Source organism: Telmatherina bonti (genome assembly GCF_933228915.1).
Source record: "Telmatherina bonti genome assembly, chromosome: 2".
NCBI lineage: Eukaryota > Metazoa > Chordata > Actinopteri > Atheriniformes > Telmatherinidae > Telmatherina > Telmatherina bonti.
This window is the reverse complement of record NC_136620.1, coordinates 33,987,775-34,008,598: the sequence shown is the minus strand read 5'-3', so window position 1 is coordinate 34,008,598 and position 20,824 is coordinate 33,987,775. Positions and strand designations below refer to the sequence as shown.

General features: G+C 37.0%; 1 protein-coding gene across 1 annotated transcript; it reads left to right on the top strand.

The window, feature by feature from the left end:
* The first annotated feature begins 645 nt into the window (after window positions 1–645).
* On the top strand, window positions 646–19,771 carry LOC306765177 (uncharacterized protein). Its single transcript, XM_079252560.1, has 20 exons — window positions 646–786; window positions 5,844–5,999; window positions 6,084–6,178; window positions 10,499–10,607; window positions 11,023–11,139; window positions 11,221–11,282; window positions 12,106–12,258; window positions 12,478–12,669; window positions 12,745–12,844; window positions 13,141–13,282; window positions 13,402–13,585; window positions 14,343–14,442; window positions 15,630–15,763; window positions 15,858–15,889; window positions 16,603–16,712; window positions 16,806–16,951; window positions 17,027–17,121; window positions 17,194–17,272; window positions 17,357–17,465; window positions 18,654–19,771. The coding sequence occupies exons 1-20, from the start codon at window positions 717–719 to the stop codon at window positions 18,725–18,727; spliced, it is 2,259 nt and encodes a 752-aa protein (XP_079108686.1). The 5' UTR covers window positions 646–716; the 3' UTR covers window positions 18,728–19,771.
* Window positions 19,772–20,824: the final 1,053 nt, after the last annotated feature.

The window sequence follows — 20,824 nt, the reverse complement described above, 5'->3', positions numbered from 1 at the left end:
ATCACTGGGGGTGTTTTCCATACATGCAAAATTAAAAAGTCTTTTTGACAAGCTGCTGATAAGGAATTGCCTAAGGTTAAGTTGTCTGTTATGGATACAACACTGGCTCATCGTTTGAGTAAGGAGTCTTTTTTTCCCCCAGGTGACTTATTAGTCAGTGTTAAGTGGTTTGATAAACATACAACTAATCAGGTACTAAAAGTCAGTTAAAGTAAAAACAAAAATGCTAAGAGACCACTTGAACAAAAAAAGGCTGAATCAATAGAATATTAATCAAAATAAAAAAACTGTAAAGGATCCCTATAAAATGAATCTCCCCGGAAGCTAAATATATAGACACAGGGGTTGACCTATAACCTTTTCACATGGTACTACAAACAACCGTGTTAATGCAAATTCTTATACTTATAATTTAGAACTACTTCTGCTTGTTGTCATACAGTTTTATAGTTGACCGTGATATCAATATCTTTGACTTACTAATGATCCACTTCTTATGAACTCCTTCAGGTCCATTTCTGTTGTAAATGCTTTGACATTCAGTTAATTGCGGCATGTCCCTTTAAGAAGGCCCACCGCAGTGGCCTACATTTCCCACAATTCCAAGCGGCACAATATCCATTTCAGGAGCGGAGCGACAGACGCGCTGATCCCGAGGAGATGAACGAGTGAGACTGGAGTGACCTAACGGTGAGGGGTTTTTTACACCGGGGGAGATGTCTCTGTCGTTCACACGGAGCTTAGATACGACCAGCCGGCGGAGGAGGCCGACGGAACACGCGCACGGTGAGCAGCTCGACCTCATCCTAATGAAACAACTTTATTTGGAGCTGCAGACTGAGCTCTTAATAGCACATCAAGAAGACTACATTCTCCATTTTATCTGCGTAACCTGTCGGTTCGTGTTATTTACTGCCCTGAGTAGAAAAAACTGCTTTCAAATAGCAATTGTGCAAATATGAGACAGTCACGACATATTGATTAAGGTGTCCCCATCTGTGTGGTTGTGTGCGTGTGAGCGCGCGCGTGTGAACGTCAGGGTTGCTCCTGAAGTGAGGAGCTAATTCAGTTCATACAGTACCTACACAATACTATACCTTAGTTTTAGTTATACCTTAGTTAAAACTTTTCAATTGTAATAGAATGCCAAATGATATCTAGCATCTTATTAGTAGATCATTTTCATTTGTGCGAATTTACTGATCTTAAATATCAACAACTGACTTTCTGATTTCACTCGTCTTTATCAGTGAGATGAAGGACTTTATGACAGTTTTTCATGGAAACCAAACTGAACTTTTTGTGAAAGTAAGAAAGAAAAAGAATGAAAGTAAGTATCTGCCTCCTTTAACAAAATCATTAGTAGTGGATTAATCTAATACTGTGAGAAATCCCCCCATAAGAAACACACAATCTTTAAACCTGTCTGAGCCTGTTAGACTCTGCAGGAAGCCAAGACAAGAAAATGAGGAAACAAAACAACACCATCTAAAAGTGTGGGCTGCTTTGACTAACTGAAAAGAAGAAGTTGCGATATTTGTCTTTAATTGCTTCATGATGCCAATTGCTCCTTCACTATCAGTCATTCATTATGGCTGAAGTTTCTTTGTCCTCTGCATTACACTTTTCTTATTGGAGACATGCGTCTGGTTCTCCAGCTTAGCAAATTAGATAGTGGTGAAGCTCCAGCAATGAGCTCCAATGGGGGGGGGGATCCTCTTCTTAGAGAACAATAAACACTTTTGAAGAGTAAAAAGTGTTCAGAGAATTTAAATCAAAGTTTTACCTTTTAAAGTTTTCCATGTATTTTAGGTACTTTCTTTCACAAATAGAAAAGGTAAATATCTCTAACATATTGTGAGTAGTATATTATGTGTATATATATATATATATATATATATATATATATATATATATATATATATATATATTATAATTATATTGTGCAAATTACAAAATATAGCTGTATCATTTTCTTTTCCTATTTATTGCAAAGACAAACTTGCATAATTATATCGTATATCTATTCTCCGGTGATTGGTAATGTATTGGATGACTCACTAACGGCAACTGAAGTGGTTTATATATATATATATATATATATATATATATATATATATATATATATATATATATATATATATATATATATATATATGTAATTAAATATTTTTTATATATATACACAGTGAGACAGAGAACTGTGTATATATGTATGTGTATGGGCCTCATCAGATATGGCAGCATATATCGTATTGGGGATGTCCTGAGGCTCTAGATCCAATCAGAAGGAAATTTGTACCAGCTAGTCTGAGAGGAAATTGGTCTGATGGTCAAGAACAACTTAAAGTACTTAAACACAAGCTACAAGAGTTGTACCTCACTATGCTTCCAAAACAGTTGGACTCCTATTAGTTTAAATAAAGTTTGCATCTGACTAAAATGGACAAAGAAAGCTTTCTGGAAGATATGTTAATGGACAGATGGGAAAAAAAGTTGAATTGTCTGGCCACAATAAGAAGAAGAATGTTTGGATAAAGTCCTCAGAAGACTATTTAAAAAAAAAAAAAAAAAACAATGTTACAAAACCTAGAAATTTAATTAAACTTAGAGTGATGAAGTATCAAACCCCAACTCTGCTAGATGCTTAGTGATGGCTTCCAAAGGTTAGGCGCACCTTGCTGAGGAACATTTATGTATAAAAGACTTGGTTTTATATAGTGTGGTTGTGAATGTTTAGTATGCTGTATTTTTCTTCCAGTGAAGTTTTAAAGAGCACAGAGTTTTAGTCACAGTAAAATATTTTTCTTTCAGAATTTGTAGGTTTTAAATGGATCAGCACTGTCAGTCCTCACAATTAGAAGACTATCAATAGATTTTGTAAGTTAGTGATTTATCTCAGCATGACAGTGCACTGTGCAGAAAAGACTGCAGTGCAGAAACACATCGGAGGAGACCGAGACAAGGACAAAGACTTGTTTGATAGCAGTAACGCAGGCTGCAACTTGTCTTTCCTTCCTATGAATGGGAAGTTTAATAGTGCCATGTAAAGCATGGCATCATGTCTTATCTTTAGATTTGTGGAAGAGTCACTGCTGAACCAAATGGAAAATAGATTAAAAGTGAAGAGGTGTGTGTAATGGTAATGCGTGATGGACTCAATAAATGCCAGTAACTTGAGATTAGAAATAATATGATTTAATATGGCAACAGAAAGTTATATTGGGAGACCAGGTGATGCAGTCGGTGAGCCAGGTGCCAGGGTCTCTAAAGATGAAAAGATGATTATTAACTGTGCAGACAAAACAGGAATGTCAGAATTTTAAGTGACACTCACTGTTATGACGAAGGAGCCGGGATCCAGTGGTGGTGGGTGAACTGGCTGGCTGGGAAACAGATGTCTAAGGGAAGTGATGACTTTCAATCCATGACAATATTTAGATCCACTTCTGTGTCTGGCTTCACAAAATAAATCACATTCAAAATCCAACTCTGTAAATCCAGTTCCAAAATCCAAATTCCTTAATCCAGGTCCAATATCCAGAAACATTCAAAGGTAAGAAAGAAAAACCTCTGAAAACTGAAGTCAATCAGAACCGTAACAGTGTGTTGAAGTGGACTTGGGGGTGGGGCACTAAAATGGGGGTACAGATGAGAAAGGAATTGCAGCAGGGATAACTGAGCTGGAGGATGGGTGGGAAACTGATCAAACCTTTTGAAGAGCGGTTCAGATCATCCATCCACGTTTAATCCTCTGCAGCCTGGGCATAGGCTTTCCCTAAGGCTCAAGATGAATTTCAGGTTTTTTCAGACCTGGGTGACATGGTTGTAAAGCTGCAGGTTCTTTATTTTACGCTGTAGTTGTTTTTGCCCTCAGTACAGGATCACAAATTTAATATGTTTGTTACAAAACTAAGCCTATTGAAAATTATTATTATTATTATTATTATTATTATTGTTGTTGTTGTTGTTGTTGTTGTATTATTATTATTTTTATTATTAAAGTCGCAGGCGGCATCCATCGGGTCTGAGTCTCATGCCCTCCACCCCCACCTTAAAAATGCGTGGTGTAATGTTTTAAGGACATAACAAATATGAATGCTTTCAATTTAGGTGCATTTATTGCATGTATTTCTATGGAGATGAGTAAACCATGTTTCATGGTGAGAAGGCTTTTTTTTCCCTGAGTTGCCACGGTAGCAGTGTTTCTCCTCTTAAAAAAAGATTTCTTGTTTGTTTGTTTATTGTTGTTTCATCAAATACACATCACAAACAAAATTAAAACAACATGAATCAACATTGTCACCAAGCCTCCTGCCGAATTTGGAGTCAATCACCTGAATCTCCTCAGACTAGTTCGTTCAATTACAATGCGCATAAAGTGGAAAAAAAAACGGGCGTAAACTCCATGATGGCGGACACCCCGTTGCCAACATGTGTTTAATGGACTCTTTTTTTTTTTGCTCTTCTTGGGGAGTCATATATGTGTGTCAAATTTCAATGCCCTACATCATAGTAGATGTTCGGACCTTCATGTCTGAGTAATGATACAGCTCAGGTCACCTAAAGTCGCTTTGTGCATGCTCAGGATGGGGGATTGAATCAAAGTCAAGATTCGACGAGTCTGTCGGTTCTCCTTAACTAGAAAATTTACTATGAATTGGCTCGAATTGATGTGTCTGCAAAGCGCCCTGGGATGACGTTGTGGTGCTGTACTAATAAAGCTGAATTAAATTGACTAATTTGTGCTTAAACAGAAACATCAGCTGACTGGTGTCTTTTATGATACTCACCTGGCTGTTGACTGAGTTTATTGGCATATAAAGTGAGCAACTGAGATCTTATCACAAAAGGTCAGTCGGGCAAGTGTGAACACACAAATTTCAGATTAGCCCCCTTGTCCTCCGTTCAGCCTGTATGCACGTTGGTACCAAGTTTGAATGACCATAGAGCTTCTTCAGCCTCCACAGACCATAACAGCTGGTTGGGTAAGGGTGAGTACGCAGACTGGAGGTAAACCAGGTTGTAATTTGATCCTTTCCAGCAAAGGAAATACGATGGGATTCAATACCTCAGTGTTTTCCAAACTTTTTGCGCAGGGTCCCCTTTTCATCAACGATAATAATGTTGAGCCCCCCCCCCCACTATAATTAAAACCGTGTCAGTATTATTATTTATTCTTCTGCCTCAGTTTGAAACATTTTAAACCAGGAATCTCTTAAAACTACTTTAGGTGAGTGGAGTTTTCTATGAGACGATGCTGCTTTAGGAAAACAACTTTGCTATATATGATAGTCGGATAGTTTATTTCTAAAATAACCTGCAGGCTTTTCTTTGTGTTGAGGATGAAAAGTACCCAAGTGGTGTTTTAACTTGTTTGGCTTCATTCTTCATCATATTAAATGATAATATTTTGGTACATACAAAAGACTGGTCTTATTATTACCCACCATTGATTATTACTGTTACTGGTCAAGCAGGGTACAGATATGTTCCATCATAGTTTGTTCTCTTTTTTTTTAATACTTGAAGTCTATCTTGTTGATTTATCATAATTTCCTATGAGTACTTTTACCAATTTATCCAGTGTAAAAACTCCCAAGTTTTATTTAGCCTTGCTGGGCCTCCAGCCTGCCCTCCAGTTTGGGAACCACTGTAACCACTGAACCACTGAAATACTTGATCTTGATTTACTCCAAATGATGAACTTTTGCCACTGGTGCATGAACAGCAAACTAGCATCTTGTTTGACTGAAGTTCCCGTAAAAATGCCATTATCCACATCTTTTGGTTTCCTCAAAGAGAAAACTTCAAAGCATGTTGTGTCTTTCTTGCTTCTACAGACTCTTATAATGATCCTGATCCTCAAGGAATTTACAGTCATGAAGAGGTCCATGACCATCTGCATAGCACCGAGCAACTTGTTGCAAAACAAACATGCACTCCAACATCACTTCACTCCTTGTGTCCTGCAGTAAAATACACGTCTGCCCATGCATGTGAGTACTAGGTAACAACCAATAATATCTTTGAACAGCAGGGCTGATGGATTTTTATACCGGTCATCATGTTTGTGGTTTCAGGTGCTTGTGAAGAAAGCTGGGAGGAGATCCAAAGCAAGAGAACCATCAGAGCTGAGAATGAAGTGGAGGCTAATAAACTGGTCAACAACTACAGGGTTAGAAGTCAAGAGTTTTACAATTGAGTTTATAACTTAGATTGAGTCAGTAGGGTCTAATTCAGTATGCTGCTCAGCTCCATCTGCTCCGAATCAGTAGCTAAAAACACCTAAATCTTAAGGAGCTGCATTAACTAAACAAATTCAGACATTTTAAACGTAATGTAAAGAGATATGTCTGGTTGGAAGTGTTTTAACTAACCATATGGGTGTTTTTTCCTGCAGGGATTGTTGTGATTTAACTACTCTAATGGTTTGGTTTCTTGAAAAAGACACATTTTATTTTTATTTTACTTAGATAAGATTTGATGTTAATCACAAAGACTAAAACAAAATTAAAAGAGCTACTGTACAAAACTATCTTTATTTGTCATGCACTTTAAAAACAACAACATGAAGAAAATAAATAAGACATAATCACAACTTTAAAAACAGATAAAGCCAAATAAAAACAACTAAAACCGGATAAAAGGAATAGTAAATTGGTTACTGTAATAATTGTACAGTGCGTTGAAGGTCAGGAAATAAGTTTTTTTAAACAAAATTTAAAAACAGCAATTGGGGAAGCCTGTCTGATGTCCAGAGGAAGTTTATTCCACAGCTTTAAGACCCAGAACAAAAAAAAACACGATCACCTCTGAGTTTCTTTTGTTGTGTTGGAACCACTAACAATGACTGATCAGCTGATTTGAGGAAGTGAGAAGGGATATGTTGTCAGAAAAACAAGGAGAAGCGCGTATATGACCACGTATAGCTGTAAAAAGCAGGCTGCTGTATTTTAAAACACTTGAACTTTTGCTATGTAGACCTGATTAACTCCTGTCAATAGTGCATTGCAAAAATCCAAACAGGATGCAATAAAAGCCTAATTCATTGGTTCATCAGCAATCATTTGTGTTATAAATCAGTCATAAATTGCTTTGGCTCAGGTTGCATATTGCTGCTTTCAAACAGTTGGAATATTTATGTATTCTATCATGCTGACCCTTTGGAGTTTTATTCCTCCAAAGGGTCAGCATGATAAAAATGTTTCATAACCACTGGTCTAGAAAAATGACTTCAGTCTTTCTTTAAATTAAAATTCAAAAAGTTCACCACCATTCACCTCCTGATGTCTGAAAGGCAGTCGAGGAGAAACCAACCAGAGCGTACATCTTAGCACTTAGTTCCACCTCCAAGATACTACTGCAGCATCATCTGGAGTTGCAATGCCACTGTCATTTATGATTCAGAGGTACAAATTGTGGATAAATGTAAGTTCTTGGGTGTCACTCTTTTCAAAGATCTGAGCTGGCAGTCCAATACCAGTAATATTGATAAAAAAAAAAAAAGGCTCACCAACGTCTCTCCGTTTTACAAAAATTATGGGAATTTACTCAAAACAAAACAATTCTTTTAAACTTTTATCAGTGTGGCAAGTCTTCTTACCAGCTCTATCACGGTGTGGTTTACCAATCTCACTGTGAAAGAAAAGGAGACTTTAAACAGAGTGGTTCACTCTGCTCAAAGAACAACAGGCTGCGACCTCCCACGTCTGGAGGACATTTATAAATCCAGACTTTTAAAAAGAACTTTACAGATAATCAATGATCCCTCGAGCCATCAGGAACCTTTTTTTGCTGGTCTCGATTTTGTGTGCTGTTCTGCCACTTTGGCTGACGTTGCGGTATCGTATTGTGTCATTTCCTGTGACAATGGAGCCACTCACTCTCATGGACATACTCTTGATCTTGTTCTAACATATGGTATTGAGACTGATAAGCTCAAAGTATTTCCTCAAAACCCTGTATTGTCTGATCACTTCTTATTAACCTTTGAATTCACTTTATTTGATTACTCACTGACCAAAAATAAATTCTACTATAGTAGATGTTTATCAGACAATAATATTACAAAATTTAAACAATCAATTGAATCAATTTTTTCACCTCTACCATGTGTTAGCATGACTGAGAGTCCCCCTTTAAGCTTTACTCCTGCTCAGATTGATCAACATGCTGATACTATAACAGCTTCAATGCGTACAACCTTGGATAATGTTGCTCCCCTAAAGAAGAAGAAATTAGGTAAGATTATGAAGGCTCCCTGGTTTAATTCCCAGCTTCTAGCTCTAAAACAGGCGTCAAGGCGTTTGGAAAACAGATGGCGTTCATCAGGACTAGAGGAGTCTCACTTAACCTGGAAAGAAAGTTTAATTGTATACAAAAAAGCCTTACGTACGGCAAGGACAGCTTATTATTCATCATTGATAGAGGAAAACAAAAACAACCCTCGGTTTCTCAGCACTGTAGCTAGGCTTACTAGGAGCCGGAGCGCTGTGGAGCCATGTATTCCTTTCTCACTTAGCTGTGATGATTTCATGTATTTTTTCAGGAATAAAATTGATACTATTAGAGATCAAATTCACAATACTCTTCCTTCTACCTATAATGTTGAGCCTGTTGTGGTCTCCGAAGCATCCTTAGAACCAGGATCTGACTTGTGTCTAAATAGTTTCTGCCCTGTCCAACCCTCTGAATTAACTAAAATAATAGCTTCATCTAAACCATCCACCTATATCTTAGACCCTCTCCCAACAAGCCTCTTTAAGGACATTTTCCCTTTAATTAATACATCACTACTAAATCTTATCAATATGTCTTTAGTGACAGGATATGTACCACAATCATTTAAAACTGCTGTAATCAAGCCTTTACTTAAAAAGCAATCTCTGGATCCAGAGGTGATAGCAAATTATAGACCTATATCTAACCTCCCGTTTATGTCCAAAATTCTGGAGAAAATAGTTTCAGCTCAGCTACATGCCCACCTGAGCAGAAATAATTTATTTGAAGAGTTTCAGTCAGGATTTAGAACTCGTCATAGCACTGAGACAGCATTGGTGAAAGTTACTAATGACCTTCTTATGGCCTCAGACAAAGGACTTCTGTCCGTACTTATCTTGCTTGATCTTAGTGCTGCATTTGATACAGTCGATCATAACATTCTGTTACAGAGACTAGAACAGGTGATTGGAATTACAGGTACAGCGTTAAGCTGGTTTAAATCATATTAATCTGATAGACTTCAGTTTGTTCATGTAAATGACAAGTCCTCCTCCCAAACTACAGTAAGTCATGGAGTTCCTCAAGGTTCTGTACTTGGACCAGTACTCTTCACGCTATATATGCTCACTTTAGGCAAAATTATTAGACAGCATGGAATAAACTTTCATTGTTATGCAGATGATACTCAAATATACTTATCCTTTAAACCAGATGAAACAAATCAGCCCAATAGGCTACAAAATTGTCTCATAGACATAAAGACTTGGATGTCTAGAAATTTTCTCCTCTTAAACTCAGATAAGACTGAAATAATTCTCGTTGGATCTGAAAAACTCAGAGCTAAATTTTCCAGTTTTGTAATGAACCTGGATGGCATTACTTTAGCTTCCAGTGCTACAGTGAGAAACCTTGGAGTAATATTTGACTCGGACCTGTCCTTTGGTCCACATATTAAGCAGGTTACTAAAACAGCCTTCTTTCATTTACGTAATATAGCCAAAATTAGGGACATTCTGTCTCAGAGTGATGCAGAAAAACTGTGATGCTGAGCAGGAGGCAGAGCCTTTGGTTATCAGGCCCCTCTCTTATGGAATAAGCTCCCAGTTATAACGTGTTAGGGAAGCAGACACCCTCCCCACCTTTAAGACTAGGCTGAAGACTTATTTTTTTGATAAGTCCTATAGCTAGGGATGGTTAGCATCCCTTAGTTATGCTGCTATAGGTTTAGAGGGACATTTCCTGATACACTGAGCTTCTTTCTTTTTCTCTATCTCTCTCTCTCTCTCTGTTATCCCCCCCCCCCCCCCCCCCCCCCCCCAATAACAGTTAGTCAGTTTGGAAAAGCCTTCATTGTAATTTCTTTTGGCACAGTAAAAATTGGGTACTCTGCATAAAAACTGTACAGATCAGAATAAACACGTTAAATACGAAAGTAAATAAGTCATAATAATGAAATTGATAAATACAAAAAAAGTATAGATAAATAAATGCGGCACAACTATTAACATCAGAGCATGGCAGATAACTTACATCTGAGCAATAGAATGAATAAAGAGGACGATATAACTTAATAGAATGAGAAATAAAATGGTAATAATAGAATGAGTAGTACACAGTATAAATTGATAGAGTGCAGGTTGGTTTGCATTGTTGTGTTTTAAGTTGCTGTCTGTCTTGCCCAGGAAAAGAAATTATCAATCACAAGACTTTTTATTTTGTGTTAAAATAATTTTAATCAATAAATAATTAATAATACATTTTGTGCCTGTTTTAGTTTGGTTTCAGAAAGTGGAAGAGCCACGTGACGGAGCGACCGTTCGAAGACCGATCTGATGTTGTCAAAGAGCTTTACTCTGAGCTAAATGTCATCAAACCACACTCAGGTACAGATGGGTGTTTTGTTTGTAAAGTTTGTGTTGATGGATCATAAAATATTAAACGCAAATGAACAACACAGTTAAAACAGTATCTGATGAGGCAGGAAAGAAACGCATATATGTATGTATGTATGTATGTATGTATATATATATATATATATATATATATATATATATATATATATATATATATACATACATACATACATATATGCGTTTCTTATATGCGTTTTCTTTTATATATATATATATATATATATATATATGTATATATATATATACACATTAGGTAATTGTCTGGTAAACATTTGTAAAACGCTTAAATACATTAGGCATGACAGAACATTTTGGTGTTTCTGTGTTTTTTAATAACATGTCAGTTTCTGTTAATTACTTTTAATGGCATACACTATGTTTCCAGGTCAGTTTATCACATGTGGGAATCTAACGTATGTGCTGCTCTTTGGTTGGTGGGTGTCTCTGGCATATTTCCTGGTTGGCACTTTCATGTTCGTCACTATAATCGGGGTTCCTTACGGTAAGTGAGCCAGCTATCATTGGACAATGTTAGTTAATATCAGGTCTTCCCCACACTTAAAAAAACATTTTCTGCTTTTAGGTAAGCTTTGCTGGAAGTTGTGCTGCTACTTCCTGTGGCCATTTGGCAACACAATTCATGAGGTACTGTGGAGATTTTCCATCTGTTGTCTCTTTCCTTTACTGCTAAATAAAGTACAATTGTCACATGAAGCAAACTCACTGACTTTGGTCATAAGAGTGGCTAAAGAAAAAATAAAAACACAATTCTAACACTGAAGATGCTGTAACAAGTTTGAACATAGCTGAGGACAATTTCTGTTATTGTAGAAATAGTAATTATTACGAGTTTTTTTGCTGAATAATCTATTTAGTACACACATTGTGCAGTAAACCCGCTTATCTTTTGTCAGCATCAGTTGTATTCTATTCTCAACCATATAAAACCATACATATCTTATTTGATAAATACAGCTTCTGAGATATTTGGCATCACTTTTTGGTTAAAAAAAAAAAAGTGATGCCAAATAGATTCTTTTGGCAGATTCTTATTTTCTGCCACTTAATGGACACCAAAAAGCAGAGGATTTCATTGTAAGAATTTTGGCAAAGTAAATAGTAAATATCCTTAAAAGAATTTACTTTTTAAAAATTTTGTTAAAGGGGCAAATAGAGACCTCTTATTAAAAAAAATAGGACTTTTCTAACAACTTTTTGTGGGTCTTTGAGGGCTAATTTATCAAAAGCTCTGTATTGCGTTTTATCGGACTTGTTTGTGGGGATTTTTTTGTCATTTTAACAGCTGTTCAACTGAGTAAATTAATGATGGGGATTATTATAATTAAGTTTAAAACACCATAAAAATTGCAAACAAATCAGTTTATAATAATAATAATAATAATAACAATAATAATAATAATAATAATAATAATAATAACAACCCCTTCTCGTGGTTCTGTGTCTCCAGATTGGAAATACATTGCGAAGATGTTGTGAGCAAGCACCTGACTGCGAGTGCAGCATAGAAACTGTGGAGGATAACTCTCCAGTTCTGCTGCCTTCACCCACCGAGGTGCCAGTTGTAGAAGTGCCAGGACCCCCGCCCCACACTCCCTACTGGGTAAATGTGCATCGTTATAGAAATATAAGGTATACAAGCAAATTCCTAAGGACTGTCATGGATCTGAGAACAGGTGGATTTATATACTGTGGAGCTCTCAAAGCCTTGAGGAGCATGTTTATATTCATATTAAGATAATTGCACTAATGGTTTACTGATTTCTCCCCCATGAAGCAAGTGGTGGATATATTTCACATAAGTTCCCTTTTTGTTGTGTAGCATCGCGTCTCTACCTACGTATGGCTGTTGCTGGGATATCCTCCCCTGGTGGTCATTCACTCTCTTGCCTGCTTTATTTCCTGGATCGTGGTATTCACCATCCCAGTCTCCAAGATGAATGCACAGACTCTGGGTGTCATTCTCCTGCTGGCTCCTGAGACTGTCTCCATCTCCACCAGCTCACAGAGGAAGGTAAAAGATTGATTAGCCATGCCATATGATGCCAGAGAGAGGCTTATTCAGCTGTATTTTCTGCTTACTCCTCAGCATCCAGGCTATGAGACCAGAGCGCTGCTGTGCTGCTACCATGCTGCAAACCTGTACTACTACAAATACACTGTTGATGGGATCAATGTGTTTGCTGTCAGTATCCAGTCAACTAATCTGTCCAGTTTTATTTCTAAAGCATTTTTCATACAAAAGTGGCAGAAAGTACTTTACATAACACAAATGATGTTTGAATAATCAAAATGATATAAAATTATTTTTTAAAACACACACCTACTCCATCTCTCTGTCACATACACACCCAAAGCCTGATCATCATAGCTGTGAAAATCCATGCCGTGCCTCCTGATGACATCCCCAAGTTACAGTATAGCAGCATTTACCATGAGACTGTGTGCATCTGTGTCCTGTTATGATCTTTGACCCACTCCTCAGACCTCCTCCCTCTGGTTATCGTTGCCCTGATAATTGGATATGTCGACAGAGAGAACCAGTACACTAACTCTGATGTGAAGTTCGCCATGGCAATAAGCTCCATCATACCTCTTTCATATTATATTGGTATGGGTGTTGCCAGGTGAGCAGTTACACTACTTTCAAACAGATTTACACCATCTTATCCACAGGAATTGCCAAAAACGTTGCCTATTTTACTGAAAAGTTACTCTGATGTTACAAAAATCTGTGCATTCACAGCATCTCTGCCCAGAGTAATTTTGCTGTTGGTGCAGTGGTCAACGCCACTTTCGGCTCCATCACAGAACTGACCTTTTACATCACAGCACTGCTCAGAAGCCACCAGACAGCCAACTCATGTCTGCAGGAAGTTGTCAAGGCGGCACTGACTGGCACGCTGCTCGGATGCATCCTCTTCATACCTGTGAGTCAGCCTGCATGTTCATCAGACCTTACATTTTAGTCTGACTTGTGACTTAATAAATGAAGACACAATGCTGTAAAATTTTAAAACCTATAATTTTGTACTTACATAAACCTAGTTTTTTTTTACTTGAAAGGAGACTTTTTTGATCTATTTGTTCTATAAAACTTTAAGTTTTGAAACATTTTTTCTATTTATGCCCTTTTTGATTTCTTGTTTTGTATTTTGGTAAGCTTACTTTAACAATTGTATCCTTATTTATGTTAATTATTCCAGATTAAACAAAGTTTGACCCCACACAAATACCCACAGAAGTATTATATATTACAATGATAAACAACATTTGATATCTTTGATACTTTTAACATCTCTATAATCAGTGAATTCTTTCATTTTGCAAAATAAAGTACACATTTTGTGTTTTATCTATGTTACAATATGTTATATTACATTGTATACAAGTGTATAATATACACACTGCATGCATTAAATATAATATATACATATATTAGGTATACAGCTAATTTAAAAAAAAAAAAAGAAGAAAAAAAAAGAAACTTGCTCCACAAGTCTAAATCTGACCTAACTAGTTCTACCACTGTTCTTCCTCTGCCCAAATATTTATTTAAAAAGTTTGTTCTTCACAAAAACAAATAAAAAAACCTCAATGAATAACCTTTTTTCCTCTTTATTTTTTTATCATAATAAAAAAAAAAAAAGTAAAGATCTTAATTAATAAAACCTCTGTGCTTTCCAGGGCATCTGCATGATAATTGGAGGCCTGAGACACCGGGAGCAAAGATTCAACAGCCGCTCTGCAGGAGTGAGCTCTGCATTGCTTTTCATTTCTGTAGGAGGTAAGTATTCAATGACCAGGCATTTTTTATTAACTGTATTCCAACAAAAGAAGTTGCACTACAGAACATTTTTGTCACATAAAAAAAAAAAAAAACAAAACTAGCGCGTGTTTGTATTTTAGGGATCAACCACCTTATTAAACTGATTGTTTACTTATCCACAACTTTATTCATTTACATTTAAGAAGTTTACAAAAAGCAGTCAGATTGTCTGCTGGTCAGGATTTTCCTGAATATATTCTGGACTATTTCAATAATTTAGTCTTCATTACTCATGTATCACATTGATTTAAGAAGTTATGGTCAGATTTAGAAGAGAGTAGACATTGAAGAGTACCCTTGTGACTGAAACAGCTGAATGAGTTTTGTGTTGCTGTTCTCATTCTGATTAATTACCTCAATGCTAAAACCCGAGTCACAGGCTTTTTTATATAGATTTTTATCCTCTCTAGTTGTGGTTTTATTTAATATTTGTACTTCCCATAATTGGAAGGTATTAAAGAGTTTTAAAAAAAACTAGACTGTGACAGACCACTAAATTTCAGAATTAAAAAGGGTTGTTTCATGATGTCGCAGGGGCTATGTCCATCTTTTCACTCGTGTAATTAGCATTTTATGAAAATAAATAAATATTCATTTGAATTTTAATTTCAGTAACAAAAACAACAAGAAATACTTCTAATTAAATGAAATCAATTAAATTCACACTGTTGAAATATTCAGTTTGACATGTGAAACAAAAGGGCTGCAGGGTGGCGTGAGGGTTTACACAGCAAGAAGGTCGCTGGTTTGAACCCCGACTGGGGGACGGTTTGGACAGTAGCTTTGTTGTGTGGAGTTTGCATGTTCTTCTCGTGTTTGTGTGGGTTCTCTCTGGGTTCTCCCACCGTCCAAAGACATACATGTTAGGTTAATTGGTCACTTGAAAGGGTCCCTCGGAGTGAATGTGAGCTTGAATGGTTGTTTGTTTCTCTGTGTTGGCTGACTGGCGACATGTCCAGGGTGTACCCTGCCTCTGCTCAAAGATTACTGGGATGGTTTCCAGTTTTCCTGCGACGCTTAATTGAAAAAATGGATGTAAAACAAAAGCACTTGGTGATGCTCAGCTGCTGCCAACAGCGACAGAACCAAATGTAAAGGCCATCTGTTCCACGCCTTTTTGTAAATTCCCTTTCTGCCATTGGCAGGTGTGTTTGCCCCCACGCTTTTCTCCAAGGCCTACGGAAACCTGGTGTGTGATGTCTGCACCAACTCCACAGGAGGAAACGGCACAACCAACAGCAGCGGCCCTTTTGTGTGCCGCAACTGCCACTATGATCTGGTCATTAAGCACGAGAAGCTCACACAGCTCGTACACATGCTCTGATTCACATGCAGTTCTTTATTATAATGCTGATTATTGTTTTAATCAACAGAGCAATGGAACGCTGTTCAAAAACCACGTCGAGTGAGTTTTATTTTATTCTGGTACACACAAACAGTATGAATTACCTGCATGTTTTTCAGTAGGAGTAGGGTGCGATTTGGTCGAGGCAGTCAAAAGCTATATAAAAAGCTATATACACAGGGAAAAGGTCAGACAAAGCTGAGATCCCTCCCCATACCAGACTGTTCCGCTAAGTTTATAGGTAAGGGCATTAAAAAATAATAAGAATCTTTTATATAGGCCAAAATTTTGGGAAAATCATACTGACTTTTTTTTTAAATGTCCTCCCCTCTGGTTTTTTCATAAATCGCACACTGAGTAGGAGTGAAGCGAAGTTCTTTCATCTATTCAGTGTAAATGAAAGAACTTCCACAAAGTTCTTTCATTTACATGAATAGAGTAAGAAAACAAAGCTGCTTCTTTTGGTGCATCTAAGATGCGAGGCCCCACAACACTCCACATCTTATGTTTTCTTGTTCTGAATACATATATTTTTTAAATTGATTGTGCCATAAAATGTCAACACTTTCCTCTTTGAGAGATTTTTCTTCTTCTTCTGCCGAAACAGATCTTAAAGAATTTTCTCTTTTATGTGGATTTGTCGATCTGAATCAAGAATTTTTTGTAGAAAATGTGAAGTTTAAGTCAAAATGTGGTTCTTTATGTTTCTGGGGGGATTAATTAAGCCTGTGTGTTTTGTTTTTTTTGTTTGTTTGTTTTTTTTCATTTATCAGGCCCCTGGTGTACACGGTGTCTACCCTCCTGCCTGTTGCCTACATCATTGGTCTGATATTTACACTAAAGACACACTCCCACATTTATGACATCCATGTCGAAGGACAGGGTATGATTCATACTGTTATGACGTGACTCCTGAGGACACAGTTGTCATGCCTACTTCACAGCCTCCATGTATATTTTATTTCTTTCTTTGCAGAGTCCAGCCAGCAGGGAACAGTGGTCCACTGGTCACGGTGGAGGTCTCTGCTCATCCTCATTGTGGCCACCGTACTCACGTCGGCATGTGCTGATCTCGCTACAGAGCACATCCAGCCGATTCTCAACCAGCCCAGCGTCTCTCAGGTCAGCATATATCGGCATGCTAACACAGCTTGAGCTCCCCTTCAGTTGTGCTAATGTGCACATTTCTTCCTTCAGTACTTCATTGGGGTGACTGTTCTTGCAATGGTCCCTGAGATCCCAGAGATTGTCAATGGGATCCAGTTTGCACTCCAGAACAACATCAGTCTTAGGTAATGTACATCTTATTAAAGGATGGCTTTAAAACTGATGTCTGTATGTAATGTATGCTTATTTTTCTCCAGCTTGGAGGTTGGAAGTTGCATCGCTGTGCAAGTCTGCATGCTACAGATTCCAATTCTGGTCTTATTTAATGCCTTCTATGTAAGTTTAAAACATTCATTTACTCCTTGGTAAAATCATTTGTCGTTATGTAGTTTTTGTAATTATACACTTTGTTTTGTCCAGGATGTGGGATTTGTGCTGTTGTTTAGTGATCAGCACATGTGGGCAAGCATCTTCAGTGTCATTCTGGTCAACTACATTTTCATGGATGGCAAGTCGGATTACTTTCAGGGTAAGTTTTGAACATTTAAAAGGTTTAGAGGTGATTTCACAAGACAAAATTGTATGGGAAAAATAAGCAAATTCATGATGGGATGCAACATTGTAAGATTTCTAAACAGGATCCTCAATAAGTGAGGATTTGGGGGTTTACACTTCATGAATTTTTTACTGCTGTTGGCCATTTCTAAACTTATAGTCTTTGTGATATTCTTTGACTAATTATCAGCAAATTAGGCTGTTTGATAAAATGTTATTTATGGTCTATAAACTGAATAAAGTCACAGTTCAGCAGGTAATTTCAAGCTAAAACACCAAAACACATTCTTGGTTTTTTTTTTTTAATGAAATATTGCAGTGAATTACTGACAGGTAATTCAACATTGTAAACAAGCCTCTGAAAAAGTTGTCAAATAGTCCTTAAATGCAACTATCCATTTAGAAACTGTGGCTGATTTGCGCACAGTGGTTGCATGCTTTTTTGTATTTTTTATTTTTAATCTAATCTATTCACTCAGTATAAAAGTTTTTATGGGTGTATGAGCAACTGGTGTTTAAAATTCCCTTCAGGATAAAGTCTGTATATCTGTCTATCTAGCTATCTTTCCATTAGCAGAAATCAGTGGCCATCTGGTTTGATAATGTTACTTAACCCATTAGGGCCCTGATCTCATTTGGTAGAGGTAAATATGCAGTGACTATGATTAATTTCTTTTTAAATTCGTAAAAATAAACCTGCCGTAGCCATCTCTACCAATTAATTTGGGTATGTAAAACCCAAACTTTTTCATTGTTATATTAACTGGATTATTCTGGTGTAAAACTGAGGAAAAATACAGAGAAACATTTTTTGGCCTTTTTCTTAGTGTGAATACCCCTTAGGGGTAAGAATGATTCAGAATTATGCATCACACTGCTGAAAGTTTAACATTATCTGGCTCATGATGGTTGTTCTGGAGGTTTTTTCCTCTACCGGCTCTGTGCAGGCTTACCATTTTAACAAAAAACTTGATAATTCAGAAGGACTTGAGTTTGTCATTTGGGGGGATAAGAAGAAGCAAGATTGTATTGTTTCAAATAGAGCCAAAATGACACAATCTTAACTGAGGCCCTGCTGTATATACGTCTCAACATGACTTATTTCAGAGGATGTTCCTCAGATTGTCCTGTTTTACATATTAGCTGTCTTGTTTTCTCTCAGGTACAGCTCTGGTGATCATCTACCTTATCCTCTTGGCTCTGTATTACTTTGCTCCATCTCCAGCTGGCTGTTGAGAACAGGACTAACTTCTAGCTCAAGTTACACATGTTCAAGCCTTGAGGACATCAGACCTCAGCAGAAGTCCATGCTGCTCTTGCTAGATTTATCTGGCTGCTGAAATGGACATCCCACAAAGAAACTTTTTAGGGTTTTTGTTTTCTAAATTGAAAAACCCAAGAAAGGTGAAAACTGTATATTTAATCTCAGGTAGATGCTTTGTACTACTGTTGTATTAAGGGTCTTATCTTTGTAAACTGAAGGAGAGAAAAAGCTGTATTTTTACTATTTAAATAGACATAATACATGTTATATTAAACATGTGCACTGATATTTTCAGGATGTTGTGATCAAGTTTGGGTGATTCCACTTCAAAGTGGTACATATCCATAACAGACTTATAGCTGGATACATCGCAGGGTTGGCTGTGATGAAGAACCAGAACTGAAACATCTTAATACAAGATTTTGAACAAAAACCCCCCCAAAAAACCCCAGCTGCTTGTGTTTTTATTGATTGTACAAAAATGATAATACAACAATGCAGCCATTTTTAGCTTAAAGGCATTCACCTTTTCCCTCTCAAGAATGAATGTAAAGTTACATGCATACCTTGACATGCAGATAATTTAACTTCATTCACATCAAAAGTGATAGAATATGCCAAAGTTTACCCAGGTGATAGGTTTATTGAGACCCTTTCACAATAAGATGCAATATGCCATGAATATGTTGAGTAAAAAAAAGTTTCTGAAGTAGAAAAATAAATCAGATGACCTGATGCAGTGCAAACAGTATGTTAAACTGAATGCAAAGCTGGAGTAACAAGAGGCAAATAAAGGCAAATGTCACTCAAAGCATCAGCACAGTATTCGACGCGACAGTCCACAGTAACTGTTAAATGACTGCGGGGGTTCCTAAATTTGGTTTCACAGAAATGCATTTGCTTGCTGACATTTTGACAGCGATGAGTGTCTGCATGCGCCTCACATCTGTCACAGTATTCAACATCCTGAGTGTACCACCTAACACACTGACAAGTACTTCTTTTATAAAGAAAATGCAACGTAACCATATAGTAAGAACTTTACCTGACAATGAAATGACACTGGGGAAAAAAACATGTTCAGGTACATTTCAACAGGTTCATGATAAGCAGCACAGTGTTTCAAATAAATAAGTAAAAAGGTCTCTCTGGGTTTAAGTTGACAAGTCGGAAGGATTACTTCCAGATATATGGGCAGAAAAGATCAACGTTAAAGGCTCGCGTAGAGAGCACCGAGTAAACCATGAACACAGTTCAGAGTAATGACCCATTTAAAAGCCTTAAGAAAAAGTAAATTTAGAAGGTCAGAAGGCACTCAATGGATGAAAAAGGCTTGACAATCACTGAAGCGACTAGTTTGTAAATTCATAATCGGAAAAAGAGGCTCAGAGTTTCACAGTGATGTTAAGTCACATAAGTCTAAAAGAGCATGTTAAAAAAAAAACAATACAAAACCCAAATGTGACTTTTGAGGAGCATGTTTCTTCATAATAGAGGGGCTATTATAAGCCTTAAAAACTGAAACATTATGGTCCCAGTAAGCAATCTGACTGAGCTGATGTCTTACATATCCATGCTTTAGTGGGCTGCCTGTCTGTGGATCTGCTTTCCAACTTATTAAACTGCTTGCCAATAAATTCCACCTGTTTGACACAGCCATAACGTTCTGAATGGCTTCATTCACAGGCAGCCAAAAAAGCCCAAACTAGTTTTTTTTTTTTTTCCAGCAACACAAGTCCATCACGAGTTGAAATAATAGATAAGAGTTATTCATTTTGCCTTTCAGCAGATGATTTTTCAAGGCTTTGACAGTTTACTCTCATGCTACACAAGCTGTCTGATAAATAAATAAAACCAGCATGCACAATTTAAAAGACAAGTCCAAAAACCTTCCTGAAAGTGTACTGAGAGTTAAATCAGCACAAGAATGTATGAAAATCTGACGGGAATTCAAAACACTGTCAATTTAAAAAAAAAAAAAAAAAAAAAAAGGCGGTAGGGTGGGGGCAAAAAGGGCGTTCAAGGTATTTTCAAAACGATCTGACATCACCAGTTCATCTTTGACCCCC

Coding starts and splice junctions, on each gene's coding strand:
- LOC306765177 (XM_079252560.1), top strand. CDS start 717: ATGTCTCTGTCGTTCACACGGAGCTTAGATACGACCAGCCGGCGGAGG. Junction 11,283..12,105: donor TTGGCAACACAATTCATGAG/GTACTGTGGAGA, acceptor CTGTGTCTCCAG/ATTGGAAATACATTGCGAAG. Junction 15,764..15,857: donor GCAACTGCCACTATGATCTG/GTCATTAAGCAC, acceptor TTTAATCAACAG/AGCAATGGAACGCTGTTCAA.